Source organism: Orycteropus afer, unplaced genomic scaffold, assembly GCF_000298275.1.
Source record: "Orycteropus afer afer isolate SDZICR_OR568_19922 unplaced genomic scaffold, OryAfe1.0 scaffold00718, whole genome shotgun sequence".
NCBI classification, from domain to species: domain Eukaryota; kingdom Metazoa; phylum Chordata; class Mammalia; order Tubulidentata; family Orycteropodidae; genus Orycteropus; species Orycteropus afer.
This window is the reverse complement of record NW_006922305.1, coordinates 869,395-884,635: the sequence shown is the minus strand read 5'-3', so window position 1 is coordinate 884,635 and position 15,241 is coordinate 869,395. Positions and strand designations below refer to the sequence as shown.

The 15,241-nt window shown below is 43.3% G+C and overlaps 1 protein-coding gene across 1 annotated transcript; it reads left to right on the top strand.

The window, feature by feature from the left end:
- The first annotated feature begins 183 nt into the window (after positions 1-183).
- Positions 184-12,203, top strand: LOC103211300 (zinc finger protein 615-like). Its single transcript, XM_042783188.1, is given in 5 exon segments — positions 184-198; positions 1,522-1,648; positions 2,722-2,801; positions 2,804-2,897; positions 10,399-12,203. Coding segments are annotated over 5 exon segments (2,121 nt in total).
- The last annotated feature ends 3,038 nt before the right edge of the window (positions 12,204-15,241 follow it).

Sequence of the window (15,241 nt, the reverse complement as noted above, 5' to 3'; positions counted from 1 at the left end):
ATCTCCTACATCCCTTCCAAGTGGATGGCAGTGGTAGCTGGGCACCATCTAGTTCTTCTGGTCTCATAGTTGTATAGGTTGCAGATCGGAGACCGAAATTTTTGAGCGGAAATTCAGAAGTGATCCAGAAGAGACAAAGATAGAGCGTACCAGTTAGCAACCATTTCCCAAATCCTGAAGAAGATGATCCAAGCTCAGGTGACTTGTGGTTTGTTCTATTCCTCAGTGGATTTGTAGTTGTTGTTTTTAGTTGCCATCCAACCAAAACCTAAACTCACTGCCATTGAGTCAATTCTGACTCATAATGACCCATGAGGACAGAAGACTGTGAGGAGGGCACAGGATGGTCAGTGTGTTGTACACAGGGCCACTGTGACTTGGCGCCCACTTGACAGCACCTGACAACAGCAGCAGGACAGAGTCTAACTATCCCATAGCGTTTCCAAGGCTGTCAGTCTTTATGGAAGCAGACTGCCTCATCTTTCTCCCATGCAGTGTCCGGTGGGTTCAAAACACTGACCTTTCGGTTAGCAGGCAAATGCTTAGCCACTGCGCCACCAGAACTCTGTAGTTACCGTCAGGTCAGCTTTGCTTCATGTATAACAGAACAATGGGTTTGTAGAGCTCTGCAGAAACCAGCATAATGAAGCAGCAAAGTATAAATTGTGTTTAGCAGGTTCAGGAGAAAAATACACTGAAGATTCTAACTTCTAAATCAGGGCAAGGTGGGATCGGGGTATGTTATTCTTGATATTCATTGTTGATTCTGCTACTACGTCTACAGGTACATGGTGACTATTAGAAGCTGTATTGTTCATTTACATGTAACTACCATATAGTTGGGAGCTCTGGTAGCATAGTGGCTAAGACACTTGCCTGCTAACCAGATGGCTGGCGGTTCAAACCCACCATCCGCTCCTCGGAAGGAAGGTTGGGCAATCTACTTCTGTAGTGATACTGCCTCGGAAACCCAAGGAGGGGTCGCTGTGAGTCAGGTTTGACTCGACGGCACATGACAACAACAACAACCATGTAGTTACTTGTAACTAGCATATAGAAGGAGCTCTGATGGCACAGTACCTAAGGTACTTTACTGTTAGCTAGGATGTCGGCAGTTCAAACCCACCAGCCGCTCCACAGAAGGAAGATGTGGCAATCTACTTCTGTAAAGATTTACCACCTCAGAAAACCAATGGGGGTTGTTGCCATGAGTTGGAATTGATTTGATGGCACTAGGGTATTTTTAGCATATAGTTTAGCAAGATGTTCTACTTTAGCAAAAAAGTATAATGAATACATGGTACAGAAACTTTGAATTTTTAACTTTTTGAATGAGTGGATGACTACATAATCACAGAATGTTTGAGTATGATTTTGATAGTATTACAATAGGTTCAGGAAAAGAAAAAAAAAAAAACACCTTGATTTCCTGCATGGGGAAAAGAGCAGAGTAACTTCTATACATTGCTTCTGTACCATCAAAAGAACATCACTTCACTAAACAGGACACTGTTACCACAGGAATCGCTGACGCTGGAGGACGTGGCTGTGGAGTTCAGCTGGCAGGAGTGGCAGCTCCTGGACCCTGCTCAGAAGGACCTGTACCGGGACGTGATGTTGGAGAACTATGGGAACCTGGTGGCCGTGGGTGAGGACAGCTGTCCTTTCAGTGGTCTTCCCTTTCTCAACTGCTTAACTTTTGAATGTACTTGCCTATTGAATAACTTCTTTTTGAAGGATCAGCAGATGTCCCAAATGTCCAACTTTTCCAAACTGCTGTACATTCATCATTTCTCACATCAACTCCTCCTCATCCCCTCAGTACTTTCCCTCCCATCTTCAGGTTTTGTATTCGCTGTACCAACACTGAATTCACAGATTGCCAAGGGAATGGCTCACGTCGTTGTGGAAGCTTCCTAGTCCCTAATCTGTGGGTCAGGCATTGGTGTTCTGGTTACATAATGCTGCTCTGACATGAAACATACCACAAATGGGGTGGCCTTAACCAACAGGAGTTTATTCTCTTACAGTTGGGGAGGCTAGAAATCTGGGTTCAAAGTGCCAGACTCTAGGGGTTGTGTGAAAGCCCCTCGACCTTGGGCTTCAACTCTGCCTCTTACTCCCAGCCTTGAAGCTAGAGGCATTTCTTCACTCAGGCAGCTACTGGCTGCTGAGACTACCAAGTCCAAGGTCACCCAAATAAAATGGCACAGTCCTGATGTTACCAAACCGCATGGCAGGCCATTAATTCAACTCCATTGTAAGTCCCAAGGTCGGCAGGGCATGGTAGGCTGCTGAGCAACGACACAGCTACATGCAGGGTCCAAGCGTGCCATAAACTATAGACCATGGCCAAAGTGGCTGCTTATTTATGGGAAGCAAACCACATACCCAAAGCAGCTAGCTACTCAGCTGCTCTAATATTCCACCATGAATTTCATCACTAATCTCACCATGGGGAATAACTACGTTCAGCTGCCCAGCCATTCAACCAGGCCCAGCCAAGTTGACACACAAACATATCCACCACAGTGGTTTGGAGGATTCATCTCACACATGTGGTTGCAGAGGCTGACGAACCCAAACGTCATCTCACACATGTTGTTGCAGAGGCTGACGAACCCTGTTGTTAAGTGATAGATTTTCACATCATTTTTTGCCCCAGGTAAGATACTCTCTTCTGAGAAAAGCTATGACTTTGGAGCTGTGAAAACTGTGTAGCTCCTAAATGTAACACATTTCCTTCTTAAACCACTACCCAGTTCAGTATGGGTGAGTCTTCTCTCATTTCCCATGAACAGGGTATCAAGCTGGCAAATCAGATGCCCTCTCCAAGTTGGAGCGAGGAGAAGAACTGTGGACAGGAGAAGATGAAATCCACTCTCAATTCTGTCCAGGTGAGGAAATGAGAACCAATAAGGTGGGTCAGTGGAAAAATCATTGAGATATTCTAGCAGGCCACCTGCCCTAGCATGCTCAGCTCTCTTGCTCTGTGGCCCAGGAGGTCCCCTGCGACCTCTCCTGCCAGTCTCCTGGTTCTGCTGCCACCATTCCCTGCTGCTGCTCCTCACCATCTCTCGTGGTCTCTGGTATTACTCTGTCTTCTGGATCTAGGAGGTTCCCAGCGCAGGGACCCTGAGTCCAGTGTTAGGTTTTGATGCAGGAGGTCGTTTGCCTATTTCAAAAGAACCAATCCTAAGTGTTGCAGAGGAACTAAACGCAAGGGAGGGCAGGGACAAGATAAGCCCAGGGTCGGAGACAAAGGATCCATCCAAGTGGAAACTGGGAGTGGGGGTGGGAGCTGCTTCATAGTGGGGAAAAAGTGAACAAAGAATTCCACTGGAAACTGGGAGTTTGGGGAGTGTGGGAAAATGAACAAAGACCTTCACCAGATACGGGGGGTTTGGGGGTGGGGGCATCTGAAGAGTGGGAAAGAACACAAAGAGTCTAAGCAGAAATTAGGGGGTGGAGACTAGGAAAGTACTAGGAGAGAGAGACAGAAACTTAGTAGATTCTGGCAGGTCGGGTAGAGAGTGAAGGATTTATCCATCACAAAGGATGGCCTCCACTCCTGCCTCTGTATTAGTGGTTGTGAGAGTCCCCTTTCCACCCCTGAGGTGGCTCATTTTAAGCCTAAGGGGATGGCAAACTGACCAACCAATCCCCATTTCATAGTTCCATACCCCTTATTTGCATGGTGCCACCTCCACAAGGGTGCCATGCTCCTATTTGCATTATTAGAAAGTTATCCAATCCTCTTGGTGGGCCACAGACACCTTATTTACATCACCCAAGAGTCATTTGGTGGGAATTGGAAAGACTGTGGCTAGATGGGCCACCTTAAGGAATTCACTGCACTGTAGTCTTAAATGCTGGTTATCCAGGTATTACCTTGAGTGTTTTTCCATGCTGAAGTTCCTTCAGAAATGTCTCTGTTGTTTGTATTTATTGTTTAACTGGAAAAGACCTTTTTAACATCTTTCTTCATTTCCACCACAAACCAGGTCATAACTTCTGTCTTCATCAAATTTGTTTCTTCGTAACTTTTGCTAATTCTAATGATTTTGTCTAAGACCTCACCACTGCATTAATGCCCAAAGCTTTGTTGTAAAGCATGTGTCAAGTATGATTCACTGAGTTCTAGGGTGTTTACAAAGCTGGGGAAGCATCACCACAGTCACTTTGGGGATGTTTTCAAGTCCCCAAAATGAAACCCTGTCACCATCCTAAGTCACTATCCACTTCTCCCTGCTCTCACCTCTGCACCTCACCTCTGCACACCTCCACGTCATTAGGCAGTCACTACACTGCTTTCTACTCTATCATTTTTCTATAAATTTCTTAAAGTAACACGAAGTGGAATATTTTGAAATTGACATTTTTCACCAAGGATAATGTTTTTGAAATCCATCGATGTTTTATAATGTATTAATGCATAAGTCTTTTTAATTGCTGAATAATATTCCATTATTCTATTGTGTGGATAGACTACATTTAATTTATCTGTTTATCAATTGATGGGCATTTACATTTGTCTTAAATTTTATAAATTAATATCATTCTTAATGTAATGCCTACAGCACTTGACTGCTAACCAGAAGGCTGGTGGTTCAAGCCCAGCAGCATCTCCTTGGAAGGAAGGTTGGGCAATCTACTTCTTTAGTGATACTGTCTTGGAAACCCAAGAAGGGGTCGCTATGAGTCGGGTCGGACTCAACAGCACATAACATCAAGAACTATAACATTCATGTAAAATTTTTTTATAGATTTATGTTCTCGTTTCTTTTAGGTATATAATTACGTAAAGAATTAGAATTGCTGGATTGTATATTAACTCTATGTTTAACTTTTTAAAAATATCCAGAATGTTCTCCAATCCAGCCGTACTGTTAAACATTTCTACCAGCAGCATGTGAAGGGTGCTCATTTCTCCAGTTGCTCGCTAGTACTTGACAACAGTCTGCTGTATGGTAGTCACCTTAGTGGATGTGAAGTAGTATCTCACTGTGGTTCAATCTTGTTTCTCTGATGATTAATGAAGTGAAGCATTATCAATGTGATTACAGATCCATCCTTCTCAAAATTTCCATTCTTCTTTGTGCCTAAGATAGAAACTTGACTCTAATAATGCTATGTCATTTCTTAATCATGGTGACTAATGCATTTGTAAGGAGCTCTGGTGGCGTAGTGCCTAAGGCACTTGACTGCTAACCAGAAGGCTGGCGGTTCAAACCCACCAGCCACTCCTCAGAAGGAAGATGGGGCAATCTACTTCCATAGAGATACTGCCTCGGCAACCCAAGGAGGGGTCGCTATGAGTCATGTCCAACTCGACGGCACATAACAACAACAAATGCATTTGTAAGGAGCCTGGGTACTGAAATGTTTGAACATTTGGCTGGAAACTGAAATTGGCACTTGAAACACACTCACTGGCTTTGCAGGAAAAAGACCTGATGATCTCCTTCCATAAAGATTATACTTAAGAAAACCCTATGATAAAGTTTTCCTCTCTCACAAGGGGTTGCTATGAGTTGGAATTGACTCAATGGAATCCAGCAACAAAAGCATCTTTGCCAACCAGGATTGAAGAGAATCTTTTTTATTCTTCCTCATGTATGATTTCAGCTGATTAGCCATGCAAGGGAGTGATCTTACCCCTCAGTCTATTTTTCAGGCATTTCATAATGCAAGTTTTGGGTTCTCTGTGTATTTATAAAATTGTGCTTGTAGTAGTAGTAACACCATGACCCGTCTAACTGCATAGCAGATGAGCAGCCCAAAACTGATCCCTGTGTGGTGGAGGTCAGACATAACTGCACTCTCCAGCCTTGTTACCAGTTCTGACACCAGCTGTCCTTCCCATGGCATTCTTTACTTCTCTTATGGGTTTGATTATCCATTGCAGTGGCCACACAGAACTCACAGAGCAAAGTTACAGTTAAATGGTTGCTGTGTAGAGAATTATTTAATATCGTGTTTCTAGCTGTAGTCTTTGCAATTTCCTTCAAATGACTGGGTAGGACTGTGCAAATGAGGTGGTTGTGGCCCACCAAGGAGATCAGATAGCTTGCTGATAATGTAAATAAGGTACATGGCCCTGCTCTGAGGGTTGGACCATGCAAATAAGGTGCCTGGAACCCTATTGAGGGGATTTGTCAGTTGCCGTCCCTCTAGGCTTAAAAGGAGCCATCCTAGAGGCAGTAAATGGGAGCTCACAATCACAAGAAGTAGGACGGAGTGCCTCCTATGGACCTTGGATGCCTGTGCCGAAAACCTGCTTGACCAAAGAGAGCTGAACAATGGAGATGGCAAGAGTCGACAGCAAACTCACAGGGGACATCTCAGTGGACTTCTGGGCACACAGAACAAGAGAGCTGTTCACCTTCAGGCAGGAGGCTTGTTGGCAAAGCAGGGTGCCTACAAGCACTTAGTGGAGCTAGGCTTGCCTGTCTGTGGAGCTAGAGCCTAGTGCCTTCTTGCTGAGGCTTATAAGTGCAGAGGTGGGTCTCTGGGCACTTAGCACCAAAGCTAAAAAGACTTTGTAAAACTTGCCCGAGTAGGGCAGAGGCCAGGAGTGAGGGCCAGAGAGAGGCCTGCCTATGGGCACAACTAAGAAGAGGCTATCTGGATCAAAGAACTATATCATGAGCATTCCTAAACCTGAATTGTAGCCTTTCACTTCCCTAATGAACCTCGTAACTTGGAGTATGCTCTGAATTCTGTGTGGCCATTGCAACAGATTACTCAACCCAGAAGAGAAGTAGAGAGTGCTGTGGGAGGGATGGCTTGTGTCAGAATTGGTAAAAAGGTTGGAGGGTGGTGGTATGCCTCATAGGAATCAGCCTTGGGCTATTTTATGTATTTATTTATTTTTAAATTGTGATTTGGGTGAAAATTTACAGAGCAAATTCACTTTCCATACAGCAGTTCACATACACTTTGTCTCATGACATTGACTGCAGTTTCCCACAATGCAACAGCTCCCCTCACACTTCCTCCCCGTAGTTACCTCTTCCCTGTGTCCATCCCTCCAAGCACTCCTGCCCCCTGAGCTGTCTCCCTGTGCATAAAAAGCCCTCTTTCTCCCATGATTGTTCTCTTCAAGGAGTGTATCCCCCTCAGGTAAATGTTCAACTCATACACCTGTCTTTTGTTTGGCTGAAAGCCACAGGTGTGTGTTCAATTCCAGACCTGAAGGGCAGCTAGGGATATAGTTACAGTGTTTCCAGCAGGCTCTATCAGACCAGCAAACTTGGTCCCTCTTTTTTTTTCTCAAATGATTTTGAGTTTTGTTCCACATTGTTCTCCCTCTCTATCCAGGATCTCCTACATAGATCCCCCTCCGAGTGGTTGACAGTGGTAGCCGGGCACTGTCTAGTTCTGGTCTCATAGTCGTATAAGCTGCGGATTGCATGGTGTACCAGTCGCTAGGACTAGTTGTTTCCATGAGTCTTTGGTTTTCTTCATTCTTCTAGCCTTAGGCTATTGATTTGATCCTCTTCCCACCTTGTGAAGTAGGAAGAGGTCCGATGCCTCCCCCACCATACCATCTTACAGTGACATGTTAAGGAACAGGGTTCAACTCAGGATCAGGAAGCATGTCGGCAGAGTCCCCTGTCCAGTACCGACCAGGTCTCTCAGCTTCTCTCAACCCCAGGTCGGGCATCTTCTCAGCCCCCGGGACAGGCTTCTCTCGGCCCTGCCGTCTGTCACAGCTGGCTCTGCCACTGGGCCCTTCTAGGCCTGTCACAGTCCTTAGTGTTACGGCTTTTGACCTGTGTAACAGCTCTTCTGGGATTTTCCTTGACTCCTCTTTCTATTTCTCTTTCTCCTGTCTGCTGCTTCCTGCTGCTTCTCTTCCTGCTGCTTCTTGTTGCAGAATCATCTGTATGGCTGGTTGCATGTACACACACACACACCCCTACACCTCCTTATCAATTTCAGTGCTTGGCCTCCTCCCAGCAGAGGACCACACTCTGACCAGTCTCCTCTCAGCAGGGCACAGACATTTCATTTGCACAGTCTATTGACCAATCTTTGCAAAGTACATACCAATCACAGGCCTACACAGGGCCAGACAAAAACTATCAAACAAGTTGTTTACAGCTTCCCCAGGAGACATATCAAAGCCTCTGGGGTAGAAAACTAGGGCAAAGGATTTAGGGGAAATATCTCTTAAGCTGTTTTCCCAGAGAACCCAGACAAAAGGCCATATAAAGGGACTCGTTTCACCACAGTATGTCAGATAGCTCTACAGAAAGGACATAGAGGCAGCATCCTCTGACTTCCAACTTCATCAGGAGGAAAGAGAATCACCACCAGCAGTCCAAGGCTGATGACTATGAGGTGGGAGTCAGCCATGCCACCACCACCTTCCAACCTCTTTACCAATTCTTACACCAACCATGCCTCCCACAGTACTCACTGCTTCTCTGGGTTCAGTAATTGGTTGCAGTGGCCACACAGAACTCATAGACAATACTCATGGCTATGGGGTTTATTAGGGAAGTAACAGGTTATAACTCAGGTTCAGGAATGCACTGAGGATAGTATTCTTTGATCAGGAGAGTCTCTCCTCTGCTATGCCCTCAGACACACCTCTCTGGCTCTTAGCCTCTCAGCCTGGACTCTGCCCTGCTCAGGCAAGTGTTCCACAGCTCTTTTAGCTCTGCTGACAGGTGCATTCCATTCTGCCAGCAAGCTTCTTGCCCAAGGGCACTCAGCTTTCTCACTCCATGTGCCAGGTAAGCCCATTGCTCTGTCTCATACCTCTTGATTCCACTGCCGCCATCTCTCTGCTGGGGTGTCTCCCTGCCAAGGTGTCTCTGCCAAGGAGGGCCAGTGCAGGGGTCTTGAGTCCAAGGACATGCTCCACTTCACCTCCACCTCGTCTCTCTTAATGGCAGTGAGATCCCTTCCCTGCCTCTGTTGTTGTTGTTATGTGCCGTTGAGTCAGACCTGACTCATAGTGATACCTCCTTGGGTTTTTGAGGCAGTATCATTATGGAATTAGATTACCCCATCTTCCTTCCATCCCTGCCTCTAGGAAGGCTCATTTTAAGCCTGCAAAGTGACAAAACTAAGCATTCTCAACATCGTTTTACACACCTTATTTGCATGGCTCCACCCAGTAATCTGGTGGGAGTTACAAAGACTGGCTAGAAAAGCCATTCCAAGTAATTCACTGCACCGCACCATGGTAGGGCACAAACACCTTATATTTGCATAGTTCTACCCAGTCATCTGGTGGGAGTCACAAAGACCACAGTTAGAAGAGTAACTCATTGCACCACAGCTCTCTAAGGGATCCTGTGGTTGGTGAGTCAAAGCTCTAACACGTATCTGACCAGACTGAATTTACCAAGAAATAAGGAAATATTCTAGGAATAAAGATGTTTATAGTCATGAATGAGACCTTAAGCGTTTGATCATGAGGCATTTTTGTTACAATTCAAGGCTGTGTGAAAGTAACTATAAAAATGAACAATAAAGAGATGGATTAGTTTAACATCTAGAGAGCATAGAGTTTATGATGTTATAGACAGGGAGGCATGATACCATGACAGACCAGAGACATAATCTTATTTTGAATAAGGAAATGGGTGACTCAGAAGGAAAGAAAATGTGAAATTGAAGAGGTAGAAGGCTGTGAGGAGGACTTTTGAAAAATTAGCCTGAAATTAGCTACATGAATGCCAGTGTTAGGTTGTATTTGTAAGAGGCCTGATGGAGTGGAAACTTTACCTTCTACAAATATATCTTGATGTCTTCCACCTTTCATGTCACCATTATCCACATTTCATAATCTGCAAATGTCTCCTTTATTTATCTCCTTGTTTGTTTATTCAATTTCTGCTGTCTAGAATTGAACCTCAGTGAAAATAAGGACTATTTTATATCCCAAACATGAGCACAATGCTTTGTATATGGTACCCATTGAAATGAATGCAGCTCTCATGATTTTGAATCAGCCACTGTGGTCTGATATTCATTCACTAGACTTCTTTTAGGAGCTTTGATAGCGTAGTGTCTAAGGCACTTGACTGCAAACCAGAAGGCTGGCGGTTCAAACCCACCAGCCACTCCTCGAAAGGAAGGTTGGGCAATCTACTTCCATAGTGATACTACCTCAGAAACCCAAGGAGGTGCTGTTATGAGTCATATCCAACTTGACGGCAAATAACAACAACAACAACAGACTGCTTTTACTTTTAATGTTTACATTAGTGTGCTTTTACCAATATCCCAGAGATAAAGAACGTGCACACATGGATTTTCCTTTATACTTATATTGTAGAGTTTTCATTAAAGAGCCCACTGACACCAAGGTATTTTTGAAGTAGATTTATTTCAGGCTAAGATTATGAAATAATTCATTGTCGTCTTCTTTTCTAGAAATTGGGAAAGTTGATCATCTACAGTATCACTTGAAAAATCAAAGAACCCCAAAGTCTGTGGACCAATGCCATGAATATAATGGATTTGGAAATATTTTCAGTCAGAGAAAAAGTAGGATTCCATTGGAGCAATTACATGATATGTGTGACTTTCATGGAAAAACTTTAAAATCAAATTCAAGAGTAGGAAACCGCAACAAAATCTGTGACCTGAAAACCGTTCCTGAGTTTAATGGAGATGGACAACCTTTTCTCCAAGATAAGTATGAAGAACTTTATACTGACGTGAAATTTCCTGAAAGTCCAAAATCCAACAGGAACAAGTCCGAGATCCTTAACCACCGCAGAACTGCCAAAATAGTGAATGCCCATGTATGCAGTGAATGTGGCAGAGCCTTCATCAAGAAGTCTCAGTTCATTGATCATCAGATGATTCATACAGGAGAGAAACCTCATGGATGCAGTGTGTGTGGGAAAGCCTTCTCCAGAAAGTACAGGCTGACTGAACATCAGAGAGCCCATGCTGGCCTGAAATATTATGAGTGTACGGAATGTGACAAAACTTTCCTCAAGAAATCACAACTCAACATACATCAGAAAACTCATATGGTAGAGAAACCATATAGATGCAGTGAATGCGGGAGAGCCTTCAGCAAGAAGTGTTTGCTCATCTACCATCAGCGAACTCATACAGGAGAGAAACCCCATGGGTGCAATCTGTGTGGGAAATCCTTCTGTACCAAGTCTAGTCTTACAACTCACCAGAAAACTCATACAGCAGAGAAGCCATATGTATGCAGTGAATGTGGAAAAGGCTACATGGAGAAGAGGCGTCTTATTGCACATCACCTAACTCATACTGGAGAGAAACCCTTTATATGCAATGACTGTGGGAAACGATTCGCTTTGAAGAACAGTCTCATCACTCATCAGCAAACTCACTCCAAAGAGAAATCATATACATGCAGTGAATGTGGCAAAGGTTTTTCCATGAAACACTGTCTTATAAGACATCAACGAACTCATACTGGAGAGAAGCCTTATATATGCAGTGAATGTGGAAAAGGCTTCCCCCTGAAGAGCCCTCTCATCAGACATCAGCGAACACATACAGGAGAGAAACCCTATGTATGCAGTGAATGTGGAAAAGGCTTCACCATGAAGATTGATCTCATCATACATCAGCGTATTCATAATGCAGAGAAACCATATATTTGCAGTGATTGTGGAAAAGGCTTTACTGTGAAGAGCCGTCTCATTGAACATCAGCGAACTCATACAGGCGAGAAACCTTATTTATGCAGTGAATGTGGAAAGGGCTTCTCAGCAAAGATTCGTCTGATTGGACATCAGAGAACTCATACAGGAGAGAAGCCGTATATATGCAGTGAATGTGGGAAAGGCTTCACTGAGAGGAGCCACCTCAATGTACATCGGCGCACTCATACTGGAGAGAAACCCTACATATGCAACGTGTGTGGGAAAGCTTTAAGTGGGAAAAGCGTGCTTATCGCACATCAGCGAACGCATACTGGAGAGAAACCCTACATATGCAATGAATGTGGGAAAGGTTTTGCTAGGAAGAGTAATCTTGTTGATCATCAGCGATCTCATACAGGAGAAAAATCTTATATATGCAGTGACTGTGGAAAAAGCTTCACTGTGAAGCGCACTCTCATTATACATCAGCAAACTCATACCACAGAGAAATCATATATATACAATCAATTTGAAAAGGCTTCAAAACAAAACGCACTCTCGTTATACATAAGCGAACTTATACTGAAGAGAAATTCTATGTGATCGTTAATTCTGTTTGTCAATCTGACTAGGCTATGTTTCCCAGTTGTTTGGTCAAACACTAGTTTAGTTGCTGCCATAAAATAGCTACCCAAAAAAAAGAACAAAAACTAGTCATCAGTCATTTGAGGTTGTATCAGTGTATGGTGAATCTTAAGCCTAATGACTTCTGAGGTATAAGAAGCCCAGAATAGACACAGGGACGCACACATATACATACTGTGTTATATATATGGCCCTTCTAGCCATAGTCCTCTATTTTGTTAGGTGTTTTCAATCTTAGCCTCTGTGCCTGTGGTTATGGTCCCATTTGGGAGTGAGTTGTCTGTTAATGACAAAGGATTAGGGTGAGATGTATCTTGATATACCACATTATTAGAGCGTGTGACTCAACTTCCCCCCTACACACCTTTGTACTTTTTTGTTCAAGTAAGGAGAATTCCCTCGAGGGTGTGGTCTGCATCAAATATATATCTGAGTACTCTGGCAAAGTTCTTGCTCTGGATCCTGCCTCTGATTACTCATCACCTGACCTCTAGTTCTGGGACTTGAGAGAGAGTCTCAATTTGTGGTCTGACTTGCCAGTTTAGGTTTGTCAGCCCCTGGAACCATGTGAGTGAGGAGAATCCTACAGATTAACTCCTGACACAAGAATTTGGGACATGTCAGTCTCCACAGCCTCATGATCCATTTCCTTGGCAGTTCATGAGTCCTGTGAGATGTTGCACTGAAGTATGGAACCCAAAGTTGGGAGGGAAAGTACCAAGAGAGGAGGAAAAGTTGATGTTCGAGGTGATAGTGTAGTACAGCAGTTTGGAAGGGTTGTACATTTGCCCTGTTTTTCACCTAAGACCCATAGGTACCAGCTCTGTGCTGCTCTTTTTGAAAGAAATTATCCATGCACATACACAGGGAAAGACAGCATGTGAGGATCATCTGCAAGCAAAAGCACCCCAGGAATCATTGGCAGCCACCACAAACTAGGAGGAAAGGCTCACAGGTGGGATCAACATGGCTGAGAGCCTGACTTTAGCCTCCAGAAGTGTGAGAAAACTTCCTGTTCTTCAAAGCCAAGCACCTGTGCTATTTCTGTTAAGGCAGCACTATGAAACCCAGTGGCACTCTAGGAATGCAGTGTGTGCACCCAGAAGACATGAGAGATGTTACATAGGAAAGACTCCATCTGTATGTTCTGAGTGTGGAAAATTCTGTTCACACAAATAAGGTTTCATTGCCCATCAGAGAGTTTACACTAGAAGATAAACCATAGGAGTCCATGAATGTGGGAAAGCCTTCACCACAAAGTCATTGCTCAGTGTCCATCAAAGAACTCATATAGGAGAGACCATAGGATGCGACGACTGAAGAAGGCTTTCTCCCTTTGTCAAACCTTGTTAAACATAAGAGAATGCACACATGAGAAATGTGCAGACCCAGTCAAGTTTGAAGTTCATTTAACAGTCAAAGCTCATTACAAACAAATGAACTTATGCAGAAGAAAAACCGTGTTTATACGGTAACTTAAAATGTGTCTCTGCAACTCAGGCCTCTTTATACATATTTCAGTTTCTAACAGATTGCAATGTAATCACTATGGGACTGCCTCTTGTGAGATGTGCACCCTCAAGGGATTAAAGAAGTTGCCCAGAATAGAAACCTTTTGAATGCAGTGCCTTTAATAATCATTACCTCCAGTTGTCAGTTAGTGAACGGCATGCAGGAAGATAAAAACTCATCCATTTAATGTGGAAATGCATTGAGCAAAAATGTGTAATACATATTTATACTGAGATACTAATAAAACAATGATTTCTGTTGATTCAGTTCCCACTGATAGCAGTCCCAGAGGACAGTAGAACTTCCCTCATAGGGTTTCCAAGGCTGTAGTCTTTACAGAAGCAGATCACCACATCTTTTTCCCTGTGGAATGGGTGTTGGCTTTGAACTATTGACATTTCGGTTAGTAGCCAAGCACTTAGCCAGTGTATCATCAGGGCTCCTCAGACTGAGATAATTCCTGTAAGTGCAGAGACTAGTAACTCTAATGATCTGATAATTACTAAGTTTCTAGCTGATACCAAAATAACAGCCAGTGGAAAGCCTTTACCCAGAAATAAAATCTCAGTAAGTGTCAGTTCACTCTAGAGAAAAGCTTGAAGATAACAGTGAATAGGGCACTGTTTTGGTGATACATCTTTTGTCACATCATTTGTCATGAAACCATATAGAAAATAAAACTTTGAACATGCTAAATATGAAGCACCTTTAAGCACAGTATTAGAGAACTCATGAAGGAATGAAGTCAAGTGAAAATTACATTTGTGTGCTTTTTGTTAAGAATCATGTCAGAAAATACACCTGATGTCCATTTTCAGGCTGGATACTTTGAAATGTAGTCCTTGATGCCTTGTTCATGGTTCCATCATTTTGAAAAAGCAGCCCAGTCCTCACCACTAATTTTTATTCTTAATTAAAACACAAGAGTGTTCTGTGACTATCCCATCTTATTTGATTTGTTCTTAAAATTTTTAGCTCTAAATTTGTGAATGTAGCATATGACATAATATTTTAAATTTATAAATGTAATGACATATTTGGAAATGCTTAACTGAGTTTATTATGTGATCTAAGTTTACAAACCACCTTTGAAGTTGTTTTTATAATGATACATAATCTGAAATAATTTTAAGCTCACACAAACTAGCAAATATAGTCCAGAGGCTTTCTTAGTATCCTTGACTCAACTTAAACAGAAAACATCTTACATAACAATGTGTCATTATCAAAACCAGGAAAATGGCACAGATACAATGTTGTTGTTATTATGTGCCGTCGAGTTGGCCCCGACTCATAGTGACCTCTCCTTGGGTTTCTGAGGCAGTATCACTACTGAAGTAGGATTGCCCAACCGTCCTTCCAAGGAGTGGCTGGTGGGTTTGAACCGCCAGCCTTCTGGTTAGGAGTCAAGTGCCTTAGGCACTATGCTACCAGAGCTCCTACAGATACAATACTGTTCATTAAATTCCTAACCTTATTTGTAC